At 43.3% G+C, this 14,373-nt stretch overlaps 1 protein-coding gene across 1 annotated transcript in view; it reads right to left on the bottom strand.

Annotated features, from left to right (window-relative positions):
- The window catches only part of LOC125459484 (hatching enzyme 1.2-like), a 133,892-nt gene that overhangs the window by 110,964 nt on the left and 8,555 nt on the right, over positions 1–14,373 (bottom strand). Inside the window, exon 3 of the mRNA XM_059651856.1 lies at positions 5,637–5,714. Coding sequence (XP_059507839.1) covers positions 5,637–5,658 — 22 coding nt within the window. The 5' untranslated portion in view covers positions 5,659–5,714. The remainder of the gene's footprint in view (positions 1–5,636; positions 5,715–14,373) is intronic.

Raw genomic sequence — 14,373 nt, 5'->3', positions numbered from 1 at the left:
GGAGGCTTTTAAAGAAAGGTTGATTAGCTTGCAGGAGAGACATGTTCCTATGAAAATGAGGGATAGAAATGGCAAGATTAGGGAACCATGGATGACAGGTGAAATTGTGATTCTAGCTAAGAGGAAAAAGGGAGCATACATAAGGTCTAGGCGACTGAAGACAGACGAAGCTTTGGAAGAATATCGGGAATGAAGGGCGAATTTGAAACGAGGAATTAAGAGGGCTAAAAGGGGGCACAAGATATCTTTAGGAAACATGGTTAAGGAAAATCCCAAAGCCTTTTATTCATATATAAAGAGCAAGAGGGCAACTAGAGAAAGGATTGGCTCACTTAAGGACAAAGAAGGAAAGCTATGCGTTGAGTCAGAGAAAATGGGTGACATTCTTAACGAGTACTTTGCATCGGTATTCACCAAGGAGAGGGGCATGACAGATGTTGAGGCTAGGGATAGATGTTTGATTACTCTAGGTTAAGTTGGCATAAGGAGGGAGGAAGTGTTGGGTATCCTAAAAGGCATTAAGGAGGACAAGTCCCCAGGTCCGGATGGGATCTATCCCAGGTTATTGAGGGAAGCAAGACAAGAAATAGCCGGGGCCTTAACAGATAACTTTACAGCATCCTTAAACACGGGTGAGGTCCCGGAGGACTGGAGAATTGCTCATGTTGTCCCCTTGTTTAAGAAGGGTAGCAGGAATAATCCAGGTAATTATCGACTGGTGAGCCTGATGTCAGTGGTAGGGAAGCTGTTGGAAAAGATACTGAGTGATAGGATCTATTCCCATTTGAAAGAAAATGGGCTTATCAGTGATAGACAACATGGTTTTGAGCAGGGAAGGTCATGTCTTACCAACTTAATAGAATTCTTTGAGGATGTGACAAAGTTGATTGATGAGGGAAATGCTGCAGATGTCATATACATGGACTTCAGTAAGGCATTTGATAAGGTTCCCCATGGCAGGCTGATGGAGAAAGAGAAGTTGCATGGGGTCCGGGGGTGCTAGCTAGATGGATTAAAAAACTGGCCACTGGATACAGAGAGCAGTAGTGGAAGGGGGTTTCTCAAATTGGAGACCTGTGACCAGTGGTGTTCCACAGGGATCTGTGCTGGGATCACTGTTGTTTGTGATATATGTAAATCATTTGGAGGAAGGTATAGGTGGTCTGATTAGCAAGTTTGCAGATGACAGGAAGATTGGTGGAGTAGCAGATAATGAAGGGGACTGTCAGAGATTCAGCAGAATATGGATAGATTGGAGAGTTGGGCAGATAAATGACAGATGGAGTTCAATCCAGGCAAATGCGAGGTGATGCATTTTGGAAGATCTAATTCAAGAGCGAACTATACAGTAAATGGAAAAGTCCTGGGGAGAATTGATGTACATAGAGATGTGGGTGTTCAAGTCCATTGTTCCCTGAAGGTAGCAACGCAGGTCAATAGAGTGGTCAAGAAGGCATACGGCATGCTTTCCTTCACTGGACGGGGTATTGAGTACAAGAGTTGGCAGGTCATGTTACAGTTGTATAAGACTTTGGTTCACCCACATTTACAGTACTATGTACAGTTCTGATCGCCACATTACCAAAAGGATGTGGATACTTTGGAGACAGTACAGAGGAGGTTCACCAGAATGTTGCCTGGTATGGAGGGCGCTAGGTATAAAGAAAGGTTGAGTAGAATAGGATTATTTTCATTAGAAAGACGGAGATTGAGAAGGGACCTGATTGAGGTCTACAAAATCATGAGGGGTATAGACAAGGTAGATAGCAAGAAGCTTTGGATGTGAGTTTGCTCGCTGAGCTGGAAGGTTAGTTTTCAGACGTCTCGTCACCATTCTAGATAACATCATCAGTGAGCCTCCGACGAAGCCTAACGAAAACTAACCTTCCAGCTCAGCGAGCAAACTCACATCCAGAACCTCAAACTGAGCTACAAATCATCTCAAAACTCGCTAGCAAGAAGCTTTTTCCCAGAGTCGGGGGCTCAATCACTAGGGGTCATGAGTTCAAAGTGAGAGGAGGAAAGTTTATTGGTGATGTGCATGGAAAGTTCTTTATGTAGAGTGTGGTGTGCTCGGAATGCGTTGCCAGCGGAAGTGCCAGATGCAGCCACAATAGTGTCTTTTAAGATGTATCTGGACTGGTACATGGATGGGCAGGGAGCATAGGGATACGGACCCTTAGAAAATAGATGACAGGTTTAGACGGAGGATCTCGATTGGCGCAGGCTTGGAGGGCCAAAGGGCCTGTTTCTGTGCTGTAATTTTCTTTGTTCTGTAACTATATGTGAGATGCTGAATGACTAGAGAGTAGCTCATGTGCTGTCTTTGCTCAAGAAGGGATGAAAGGAGAAGACCTGTAACTATAGACCTGAGAGTCTGGCTTCAGTAGCGTATAAGTTTTTGGAAGTGATGCTGAAAGATAGGATTTAGATGCATTTAGAACATAGAACAGTACAGCACAGTACATGACCTTCGGCCCACGATGTTGTGCCGACCTTTTATCCTATTAAGATCAAACTATCTTGTATACCTTACATTATGCTATTATTCATGTGCCTATCCAAGAGTCACTCAAATGTCTCTAATATATCTGATTCCACAACCACTGCCGGCAGCACATTCCATGTGCCTACCACTCTCTGTGTGAAAAACCTACCTCTGACATCTCCCCTATACCTTCCTCTAATCACCTTAAAATTATGGCCCCTCATAATAATTATTTCTGCCCTGGGAAAAAGTCTCTGGCTATCCACTCTATCTCTCATAATCTTGTACACCTCTATCAAGTCACCTCTCATCCTTCTTTGCAACAATGAAAAAAGCCTTAGCTCCCTCAACCTTTCCTCATAAGGCCAGTCCCCCAGTCCAGGCAGCATCCTGGTAAATCTCATTGACATCCTTTCTAAAGCTTCCATATCCTTCCTACAAGTGTGGTCTAACCAGGGTTTTATGGAGCTGCAGCATAACCTCACAGCTCTTAAACTTAATTCCCCTGCCAATGAAAGCCAACACACCATATGCCTACAATCCTATCAACTTGAGTAGCAGCTTTGAGAGATCTATGGATGTGGACCCCAAGGTCCCTCTATTCCTCCATGCTGCCATGAAACCTGCCATTAACCCTGTATTCTGCATTCAAATTTGATCTTTCAAAATGAATCACTTCACACTTTTCTGGGTTGAATTCCATTTGCCATCTTCCATTCAAGAGGCAAGGAAATACTTGAAATAGTCAGCATGGTTTTGTGTGAGGGAAACTATGTCTCATAAACTTGTTTGAGTTTCTTGAGAAAGTAACCAAGAAGATTGATGAGGGCAGACCAGTAGACATTGATTACATGGACGTTGCGTTGACAATGTTCTCCATGGTAGGCTAATTAGTAAGGTTAGATCAAGTGGCATTCAGGGTGAGCTTGCTAATTGGAAACAGAATTGGTTTAATGGTAGGAGACAGAGACTAATGCTGGAGGGTTATTGTTTGGACTGAAAGCCTGTGACAAGCAGTTCTGCTGGGATCGGTGTTGATTCCAGTTTTGTTCGCCATTTATACAAATATTTCAAATGAGAATATATAAGGCATGGTTAGTAAGTTTGTGGATGACACCAAAACTGGTAGTATAGTGGACAGATTAAAAGATTAAATTCCCTACAGTGTGGAAACAGGGCCTTCGGTCCAACAAGTCCACATCACCCCTTGGAGCATCCCACCCAGACCCATCCCCACCACCCTATAACCCACACACCCCTGACCACCACAGGCAATTTAGCCCGCCAATCCACCTATCCTGCACATCTTTGGACTGTGGGAGGAAACCCACACAGTCATAGAACATAGAACAATACAGCGCAGAACAGGCCCTTTGGCCCTCGATGTTGCACCGACTTGTGAACTAATATAAGCCCATCCCCCTACACTATCCCATCATCATCCATATGCTTATCCAAAGACTGTTTAAATGCCCCTAATGTGGCTGAGTTCACTACATTGGCAGGCAGGGCGTTTCACGCCCTTACCACTCTTTGATTAAAGAACAGTCATGGGGAGAATGTGCAAACTCCGCACAGATAGTTGCCCGAGGCTGGAATCAAACCTGGGTCCCTGGTGCCGTGAGGCTGCAGTGCTAACCACTGAGCCACCGTGCCGCCCAGAGAAGAAGGTTAACTAAGATTGCCAAGAGATCCTGATCAATTGGGTCAATGGGCTGAAGAATGGCAAATGGAGTTTAATTTGGATAAATGCAAAGTATTACAATTTAGTAAAACAAACCAGGGCAGGATTTACACAGCTAAAAGTAGGGCATTAGGCAGCATTGTAGAACACAGACCGAGTGGTTCAGTTACATAATTCTTTGAAGTTTGCATCACATATAGATAGAGTGGTTAAGAATGCATTTACTGTGCTTGATTTCATTGCTCAGACCTATGATTACACCAGTTAGGACATTATGTTGACGTTGTAAAGGATGTTGGTGAGGCCTCTTCTGAAGTACTGTGTCCAGTTCTAGTAACCGTATTAAAGGAAGGACATCATTAAGCTAGAGAGGATTCTGAAGAAATTTACAAGGTTATTATCAGGAATGGAGGGTTAGAGTTATTTGGAGAGGCTGAATAGGCTGGAATTTTTTTCAAGAGAAAACCATACAGACATTTATAAAATCATGAGGAGTATAGATGAGGTGAATGACAGGTTTCTTTTCCTTAGGGTTGGGGATTTCAAGACTAGGGGACATTTTTTAAGGTGAAATGGGAAAGATTTAAAAATGACATGGAGACTTTTTTTTACGCAGAGAGTGGTTTATGTGTGGAATAAACTTCTAGAAGAAGTGGTACTTGTGGGTATAGTTACCACTTTTAAAAGACATTTCGATATGAACATGAATAAGAAATGTTTGGAGAGATATGGGCCTAGCACAGGCAGGTGGGACTAGTTTAGTTTGGGACTGTGGTCAGAATGGGCTGGTTGGACTAAAGGGTATGTTTCTGTGTTATACAACACTATGACCCAATGATTGCACAGAACACCGTTTACACTGCCTCTACAGTATTATATGTAGTTCTTGTCCCCTTGCCTAATGAAGACATAGAATGCAGGCAGCACACTGTCTCAGTGGTTAGCACTGCTGCCTCACTGTGCCAGAGACCCAGGTTCAATTCCACCCATGTCTGTGCGGGTTTCCTCCAGGTGCTCCGGATTCCGCCCACAGTCCAAAGATGTGCAGGGTAGACTTGGGAAAATGCAGGATAGGGGAATGAGTTGGCGGGGGGATGCTCTTCAAAGGCGTGGTGTGGATTTGTTGGGCCGAAAGGCCTGTTTTCACATTGTACGGATTCTATGAATAACTGTGGTAGAAAATTACCAGACTGATTTCTGAGATGATGGGGCCATATTTTGAGGTGACATTAAGGAGGCCTGTATAATCTGAAGTTCAGAAGAATGAGATGCTATGTAAAACTGCTCACAATAATCATACAAATAATGCACTTTAAGTGTAGCTACTGTGCTACTATTGAAATGTAGACAATAACAATACCCAATTGGCATACTGAAGGATTCAAATAAACAGATCTTTGCTAGAGAAACATGCATGTTTCCAAGACAATTGGCCAAAAGACATATCAGTTGCACTTTTCTTACCCAGATGTTTATTAATTTTCATTATTCTGCTAACTATATCCAGCTCTTCAGAGTCTGTCCATATTGTGTTGAAAATATCTGGAAGTTGAAAACAATTTTAAGTATTTTAAAGCAACTGTATTACATTATCTATGGCGAGCAGCAGCGGAGGCAAGACGGACCCGGAAGACTGCAGCTAAGGTAAAGCAGTTTATTTTTAAAATTACTTACCGGTAGCGGGCAGCGGTGTTTTTTTTTCCTCTTTCAGAGAAGGAGTGGGAGCACCAGAGGAAGTGACGAGGACCAGAGGGGCAGCCGGGAAGGAAAGCAGTGACCGTATATATCAGCAAGGCGGCTAAACCCGAGACTCTACAACTGTAGTGTCTCCCACCCGCCCTCCTCCTCTAACCTAGTTAATAAGGTAAGGTTCATTCTAAACTTTCTCTATTGAACATAAGTTTGTTATTAATTTGTTATTATTACTTGAAGTAAGCTTTCTGCTTTAGTATTGAGTGGGTGTTCAGATAAGTGGGGTATGGATGCTAGGGCAGTTGCTTGCTCCTCCTGCAGAATGTGGCAGTTGGGAGATGTGGCACACGTCTCCGCTGGCTACATCTGCGGGAAGTGCACCCAGCTACAGCTCCTTGAAAACCGTGTTAGGGAAATGGAGCTGGAGCTGGATGAACTACGGATCATTCGGGAGGCAGAGGGGGTAATTGAGAGGAGTTATCGGGAGTTGGTCACTCCTAAGGCTCAGGACGAGGATAGATGGGTTACAGTTAGGGGGAGGAAAGGGGACAGACAGACAGTGCAGAGATCCCCTGTGGGCATTCCCCTCAGCAATAAGTATACCGTTTTGGATACTGCTGGGGGGGATGACCTACCAGAGGAAAGCCATAGCAGTCAATTCTCTGGCACTGAGCCTGACACTGTGGCAAAGAAGGGAAGGGGGCAGAATAGAAAAGTACTCGTGGTAGGGGACTCGATAGTTAGGGGAATCGACAGGAGATTTTGTGGGCAAGATCGAGATTCCCAGAAGGTATGTTGCCTCCCTGGTGCCAGGGTCCGGGACGTCTCCAATCGGGTGTATAAAGTTCTAAAAGGGGAGGGCGAACAGCCAGAAATCGTGTTACATATTGGCACAAATGATATAGCCAGAAATAGGTTTGAGGATATAAAAAGTGATTTCAGGGAGTTAGGATGGAAGCTGCAGAGCAGGACGAACAGAGTAGTGTTCTCTGGTTTACTACCGGTGCCACGAGATAGCGAGGTGAGGAACAGGGAGCGGGCGCAGCTGAACACGTGGCTACGCAGCTGGTGTAGGAGGGAGGGCTTCAGATATGTTGATAATTGGGATGCCTTCTGGGGAAGGTGGGACCTGTACAAGAAGGACGGGTTGCATCTGAACTGGAAGGGGACCAATGTCCTGGGTGGAAGGTTTGCTCGAGTAGTTCGAGAGGGTTTAAACTAGTATGGCAGGGGGGTGGGAACCTGAGCTGTATACCAGAGGTGAGCGTTGATGCAGGTGAGGCTGTAGCAAGAGGTAGACCAGCTAGTGGGAAGGATTTTCCTGGGAAGGAACCAAGGGATCGGTTAAAGTGTGTTTGCTTTAATGCAAGGAGTATCAGGAATAAAAGTGATGAACTTAGAGCATGGATCAGTACCTGGTGCTATGATGTTGTGGCCATAACAGAGACATGGGTTTCTCATGGGCAGTATTGGTTGCTGGATTTTCCAGGGTTTAGAACATTTAAAAAGAATAGGGAGGGGGGAAAAAGAGGAGGGGGTGTAGCACTACTAATCAGAGAGGGTATCACAGCTACAGAAGCTTCCTTTGTCGAGGAAGATCTGCCTACTGAGTCAGTATGGGTGGAAATTAGGAACAGCAAAGGAGTAGTCACCTCGTTAGGGGTTTACTACAGGCCCCCCAATAGCAGCAGGGAGATTGAAGAAAGCATAGGTCGACAGATTTTGGAAAAGTGTGCACGCAGTAGGGTTGTTGTAATGGGTGACTTTAACTTTCCTAATATTGATTGGAACCTCCTTCGAGCAGAAGATTTGAATGGAGCTGTTTTTGTAAGGTGTGTTCAGGAGGGTTTCCTAACGCAGTACGTTGACAGGCCGACGAGGGGAGAGGCCATTCTAGACTTGGTGCTCGGAAGCGAGCCGGGGCAGGTATCAGATCTTGTGGTGGGAGAGCATTTTGGTGATAGTGACCATAACTGCCTCACATTCTACATAGCTATGGAGAAGGAGAGGATTAGGCAGAATGGGAGGATATTTAATTGGGGAAGAGGAAACTATGATGCGATTAGACATGAGTTAGGAAGCATGGACTGGGAGCAGTTGTTCCATGGTAAGGGAACTATAGACATGTGGAGACGGTTTAAGGAACAGTTGTTGGGAGTGATGAGTAAATATGTCCCTCTGAGACAGGCAAGAAGGGGTAAGATTAAGGAACCTTGGATGACGAGAGCGGTGGAGCTTCTAGTGAAAAGGAAGAAGGTAGCTTACATAAGGTGGAGGAAGCTAGGGTCAAGTTCAGCTAGAGAGGATTACATGCAGGCAAGGAAGGAGCTCAAAAATGGTCTGAGGAGAGCCAGGAGGGGGCACGAGAAAGGCTTGGCAGAAGGAATCCGGGAAAACACAAAGGCATTTTACACTTACGTGAGGAATAAGAGAATGGTCAAAGAAAGAGTAGGGCCGATCAGGGATAGCATAGGGAACTTGTGTGTGGAGCCTGAGGAGGTAGGGGAAGCCCTAAATGAGTTTTTTGCTTCTGTCTTTACGAAAGAAACCAACTTTGTAGTGAATGAAACCTTTGAAGAGCAGGTGTGCATGCTGGAATGGATAGAGATAGACGAAGCTGATGTGCTGAAAATTTTGTCAAACATTAAGATTGACAAGTCGCCCGGCCCGGATCAGATTTGTCCTCGGCTGCTTTGGGAAGCGAGAAATGCAATTGCTTCGCCACTTGCGAAGATCTTTGCATCCTCGCTCTCCACTGGAGTCGTACCTGAGGACTGGAGAGAGGCAAATGTAATTCCTCTCTTCAAGAAAGGAAATAGGGAAATCCCCGGCAATTATAGACCGGTAAGTCTCACGTCTGTCGTCTGCAAGGTGTTAGAAAGGATTCTGAGGGATAAGATTTATGACCATCTGGAAGAGCATGGCTTGATCAAATACAGTCAACACGGCTTTGTGAGGGGTAGGTCATGCCTTACAAACCTTATCGAGTTTTTTGAGGATGTGACTAGAAAGGTTGATGAGGGTCGAGCTGTGGATGTGGTGTATATGGACTTCAGTAAGGCATTTGATAAGGTTCCCCATGGTAGGCTCATTCAGAAGGTCAGGAGGAATGGGATACAGGGGAACTTAGCTGCTTGGACACAGAATTGGCTGGCCAACAGAAGACAGCGAGTGGTAGTAGAAGGAAAATATTCTGCCTGGAAGTCAGTGGTGAGTGGAGTTCCACAGGGCTCTGTCCTTGGGCCTCTACTGTTTGTAATTTTTATTAATGACTTGGACGAGGGAATTGAAGGATGGGTCAGCAAGTTTGCAGACGACACAAAGGTCGGAGGTGTCGTTGACAGTGTAGAGGGCTGTTGTAGGCTGCAGCGGGACATTGACAGGATGCAGAGATGGGCTGAGAGGTGGCAGATGGAGTTCAACCTGGATAAATGCGAGGTGATGCATTTTGGAAGGTCGAATTTGAAAGCTGAGTACAGGATTAAGGATAGGATTCTTGGCAGCGTGGAGGAACAGAGGGATCTTGGTGTGCAGATACATAGATCCCTTAAAATGGCCACCCAAGTGGACAGGGTTGTTAAGAAAGCATATGGTGTTTTGGCTTTCATTAACAGGGGGATTGAGTTTAAGAGTCGTGAGATCTTGTTGCAGCTCTATAAAACTTTGGTTAGACCGCACTTGGAATACTGCGTCCAGTTCTGGGCGCCCTATTATAGGAAAGATGTGGATGCTTTGGAGAGGGTTCAGAGGAGGTTTACCAGGATGCTGCCTGGACTGGAGGGCTTATCTTATGAAGAGAGGTTGACTGAGCTCGGTCTCTTTTCATTGGAGAAAAGGAGGAGGAGAGGGGACCTAATTGAGGTATACAAGATAATGAGAGGCATAGATAGAGTCGATAGCCAGAGACTATTTCCCAGGGCAGAAATGGCTAGCACGAGGGGTCATAGTTTTAAGCTGGTTGGTGGAAAGTATAGAGGGGATGTCAGAGGCAGGTTCTTTACGCAGAGAGTTGTGAGAACATGGAATGCGTTGCCAGCAGCAGTTGTGGAAGCAAGGTCATTGGGGTCATTTAAGAGACTGCTGGACATGCATATGGTCACAGAAATTTGAGGGTGCATCCATGAGGATCAATGGTCGGCACAACATTGTGGGCTGAAGGGCCTGTTCTGTGCTGTACTGTTCTATGTTCTATGTTCTATGTTCTAGCTCTATAAAACTTTGGTTAGACCGCACTTGGAATACTGCGTCCAGTTCTGGGCGCCCTATTATAGGAAAGATGTGGATGCTTTGGAGAGGGTTCAGAGGAGGTTTACCAGGATGCTGCCTGGACTGGAGGGCTTATCTTATGAAGAGAGGTTGACTGAGCTCGGTCTCTTTTCATTGGAGAAAAGGAGGAGGAGAGGGGACCTAATTGAGGTATACAAGATAATGAGAGGCATAGATAGAGTTGATAGCCAGAGACTATTTCCCAGGGCAGAAATGGCTAGCACGAGGGGTCATAGTTTTAAGCTGGTTGGTGGAAAGTATAGAGGGGATGTCAGAGGCAGGTTCTTTACGCAGAGAGTTGTGGGAGCATGGAATGCGTTGCCAGCAGCAGTTGTGGAAGCAGGGTCATTGGGGTCATTTAAGAGACTGCTGGACATGTATATGGTCACAGAAATTTGAGGGTGCATACATGAGGATCAATGGTCGGCACAACATTGTGGGCTGAAGGGCCTGTTCTGTGCTGTACTGTTCTATGTTCTATTTGATTCTTCTATACTACAGCTCATCTCAATATTGAATCCCATGTCATATTTTAATTTTAATAAACTGTTAAAATTCCACTGCTAACTCTTTAATCTTTCTTCATCCATGAAAATCACTGGATCACCCTTTTTTAAAAATCTAAACAAAGGCCTCTCCTTCACTGAAAAACATTCAAAATACTTTTTCATGAAATCTGAGAATCACTGACAACAGCAGCACTTGTTTATCATTCAGAGGGAAACCAGTGAATCTGCAGAACACCAGCATTCCTGCATTCTCTCAGCACCCCAGCCGAGCAAATTATCAGGAACTGGTTAGTTAATGCCTTGAATATCTTGTCCCTTCACTCCTCACCCCACCCTGGGGTGGAAACTGAAGATGGACAAAAGGAAGTTCTTTCCTTCCTCCTAATATCCCTTTCCAACACACCTAAATCGCTTGCAATTTTGTATTTTCACATGGCAAGGATCAACGGCTACCCGTCCTCAAAAATCTATGAGAAAATGTGAGTCTGAGAAACTGAATCACTTACAGCTTATACTTGCAGCTGTCAGCTCAGATAGCAGGTCATTTACAAATGTTTGATACTAGTGACAAATCATGATGCGTAATTATACACCAGTGGCTGCAATCTGGACAGTGGATACATCAGCTCTGCTACAGGGTACTTACACAAGAACCTTTTTGGGCAGAATGCAGGAAAGTGATGATGACAATTGTAAAGATGGTATGATATCATTTTCTGCATTTTTGATTGCAGAGTAAAATGGATTAAAGGACTATTTTAGAATCAAGGACTGTGTGGAAGGAATGACTACACTTTTAAAACCAAGTAACTGAAACTCATTTTGTGTGGTGTTTAAAATCCTGCTTTATTCAAGCTGTACTGAAAGATATTTTTGGATGGTACAGCACAGGTATTGTTATGCTGACTATGATTTGGGCAGTAACAAGAATCTGATTTGTTTGTGCAATTGCAACCAATTACTAAAGATCTTCATCCTGACAACTCTGAAATGTATGTATTTCTCTCTGCAGTAAATAAATACCTGAAAGTTGAAGTCAACCAACCAAAAACCCTACCAGTTGCTGTAAGCTGTTACCTTTAATGAACAACTATGAAACTTTTTACTTAATGTGTCAATTGTCCCCTCCTTCAATGAAGTGAGAGAACATGAAGAACAGAAAATTCTCGCAAACTAAAAGGAATAGCTCAATGAATACTGTAGACTGGTGATAAAAAAATTCTGTTCCCCAGTATATTTTCCCCCAATCATATTTTTTGTTTGTTTGTCTATGTCTGTCTGTACAAGTGTAGTGGTTTTAAAAACAAGTTTAGAATCGTAACTGGTAGGGCATATGTTAATAGTTCACAGCTGTACACTAGTGATTATAATTTGCTTAATTGTAATAATTAGTAGCTAATGTTAATCACAGGAACCTGGTCTGGGTTTTCCATTATCTTGATTTCACCAAACACATAAATTGCAACTTTGGCCCTTTGACTAAATTGTTAGGTTTTGTGGAAACCTCAAGAGTAGTGGATGCTTAAGTATCAATACATTTTCTCAAGTGGGCCATAAAAAAAGATTGGGGCTCTTAAACACATTATTTTGAAACCAAGACAATATAGGTTAGCGTCTCAAAGACAGTAAGAACGGCAGATGCTGCAGAATCTGAGATAACAAGGTGTAGAACTGGATGAACACAGCAGGCCAAGTAGCATCATAGGAGCAGGGTCTAGGCCCAAAACTTCAGCTTTCCTGCTCCTATAATGCTGCTTGGCCTGCTGTGTTCATCCAGCTCGATGCCTTGTTATCATAGATTAGAGTCTGGCATTATTAAGTTATTAAAATAAAAATAAAACTACAGGTTTTGTACTGCAAATAAGAAATGCAGTGGAAATTGCAAAAGTTTTCTAGCAGGTGGCACAACGGTCCCCGACAGTCTTAAGTAAACTTGCAAAAAGCTGTTTGCTTGAATTGCAAGTAAACTAGCAGTGGCCTTGAAGGTAAACATAACTGAGGTACCAGCAAGGCACTTAGATTTAGTAGAAATACGAGAGTGACCAAATACTCAAGGTAGTAAAATATCAGAATCAAGTGATATCAATTTGGTTGAAGCAGCTTGAGCATGATGAAAACAGAAAATCTGGAGAAGGAATTCCACAGGAACAAAGCACAAAGGAGGGAAGAATGCATTTCCATTTCGTGTCTTTTTAAAATTCTAAGAAATGAAACAAACAGGATTAAAATTCCAGAGGGAAAAGGAAGAGAGGAAATTCAAGCTTGAAATGGTGCAGTCAAAGAAAGATTCAACGAATGAAGAGTCACTGGGCTTGAAACTATAACACTGCTTTCTTCCATAGATGTGCCTGGCCTGCTGAGTTTCAACAGGAATTTCTGGTATTTTTTCCAGATCTGCAGCATCCACAATTCTTTGTTTTATTCACTAGATGCTGATACATGATTTGAGGAGACAAATAGAAGTCATAACCTAGTAAGAAAATACTTCAGTTTGAACAAGCCTGCCTAAAATTACAGAAAGGATGTAGTTCATTCAACCCATCAAGTCTACTCTACTATTTAATGAGATCATGATGGATCAGATAATCCTCAACTCCATCTTCCTGCCTTTTTCACATAACCCTTGATTCCTTTACTTATTAAAAAACTGCTTCTCAGCCTTAAGAGCCTTCTGCAGCAAACGGATGGAGTTGCAAGATGACAAATTAGAATATAGATAGATTTCATTTTAGGATTATAAACATATTGCTAATGAGGCAATAGGTATGTCATTTTCTGAAGGAGGGTCCAGGCCCGAAACATTAGCTTTCCTGCTCCTCTGATGCTGCTTGGTCTGTTATATTCATCCAGCTCTGTGCCTTGTTATCTCAGTAGGTATGTTATGTTAACTTTTCAAAATTCTGTAGATTCAAGAAAGTTCCATTAGACTGAGAAGAAGTAGATGTAACCCTTTAATTTAGGAAGGAATGGAGGCATAAAACAGGAAACTATAACCCAGAGATAATGGGAACTGCAGATGCTGGAGAATCCAAGATAACACAGTGTGTAGCTGGATGAACACAGCAGGCCAAGCAGCATGTCAGGAGCACAAAAGCTGACATTTCGGGCCTTGGATGAAGGGTCTAGGCCCGAAACGTCAGCTTTTGTGCTCCTGACATGCTGCTTGGCCTGCTGTGTTCATCCAGTTACACACTTTGTTATCTTAAACTATAACCCAGTTGGTTTGAAATCTGTCCTGGGGAAGGCAGCAACAACTAATTGTTAACAAGATTATAGCTGCTTATTTAGAAAAAAACTCAAGCTAACTGAAGAGAAACAACATTGTCCCAAAGGTTTGACTTGTATTGATTGCTGCTGTTAGATCCTGTATGAGAGGCAAATCATGCTTAACTAAATCTACTGGAATATTTCAAGGATATAACCAGGAGAATAGACAATAGGAAACCAGTGGATGGGATATATTTGAATTGTCAGAATGTCTATCATGAGAGATTAGTGGCAAAGTTAAATTACATGGGATGGGGTGCATTACACTGGCATAGATCAAGAATTGGTTGACAGTTATGAAACAGAGTGGAAGAAATATTTATTTTACTGAACAGTAGGCAATGACTACTGGGATACTGCAAGGATCAGTGCTTGCACTCTAGCTATTCATTATATATAAACAATCTAGATGGGGAAATTATGTGCAACACTTCCAAGTTTGCAAGATTGGGAGTTATGAGAAGATG

The sequence above is a fragment of the Stegostoma tigrinum genome, chromosome 17 (genome assembly GCF_030684315.1).
Source record: "Stegostoma tigrinum isolate sSteTig4 chromosome 17, sSteTig4.hap1, whole genome shotgun sequence".
Classification (NCBI taxonomy): domain Eukaryota; kingdom Metazoa; phylum Chordata; class Chondrichthyes; order Orectolobiformes; family Stegostomatidae; genus Stegostoma; species Stegostoma tigrinum.
The sequence above is the reverse complement of the archived record's forward strand: the minus strand, read 5'-3'. Positions and strand labels throughout refer to the sequence as shown.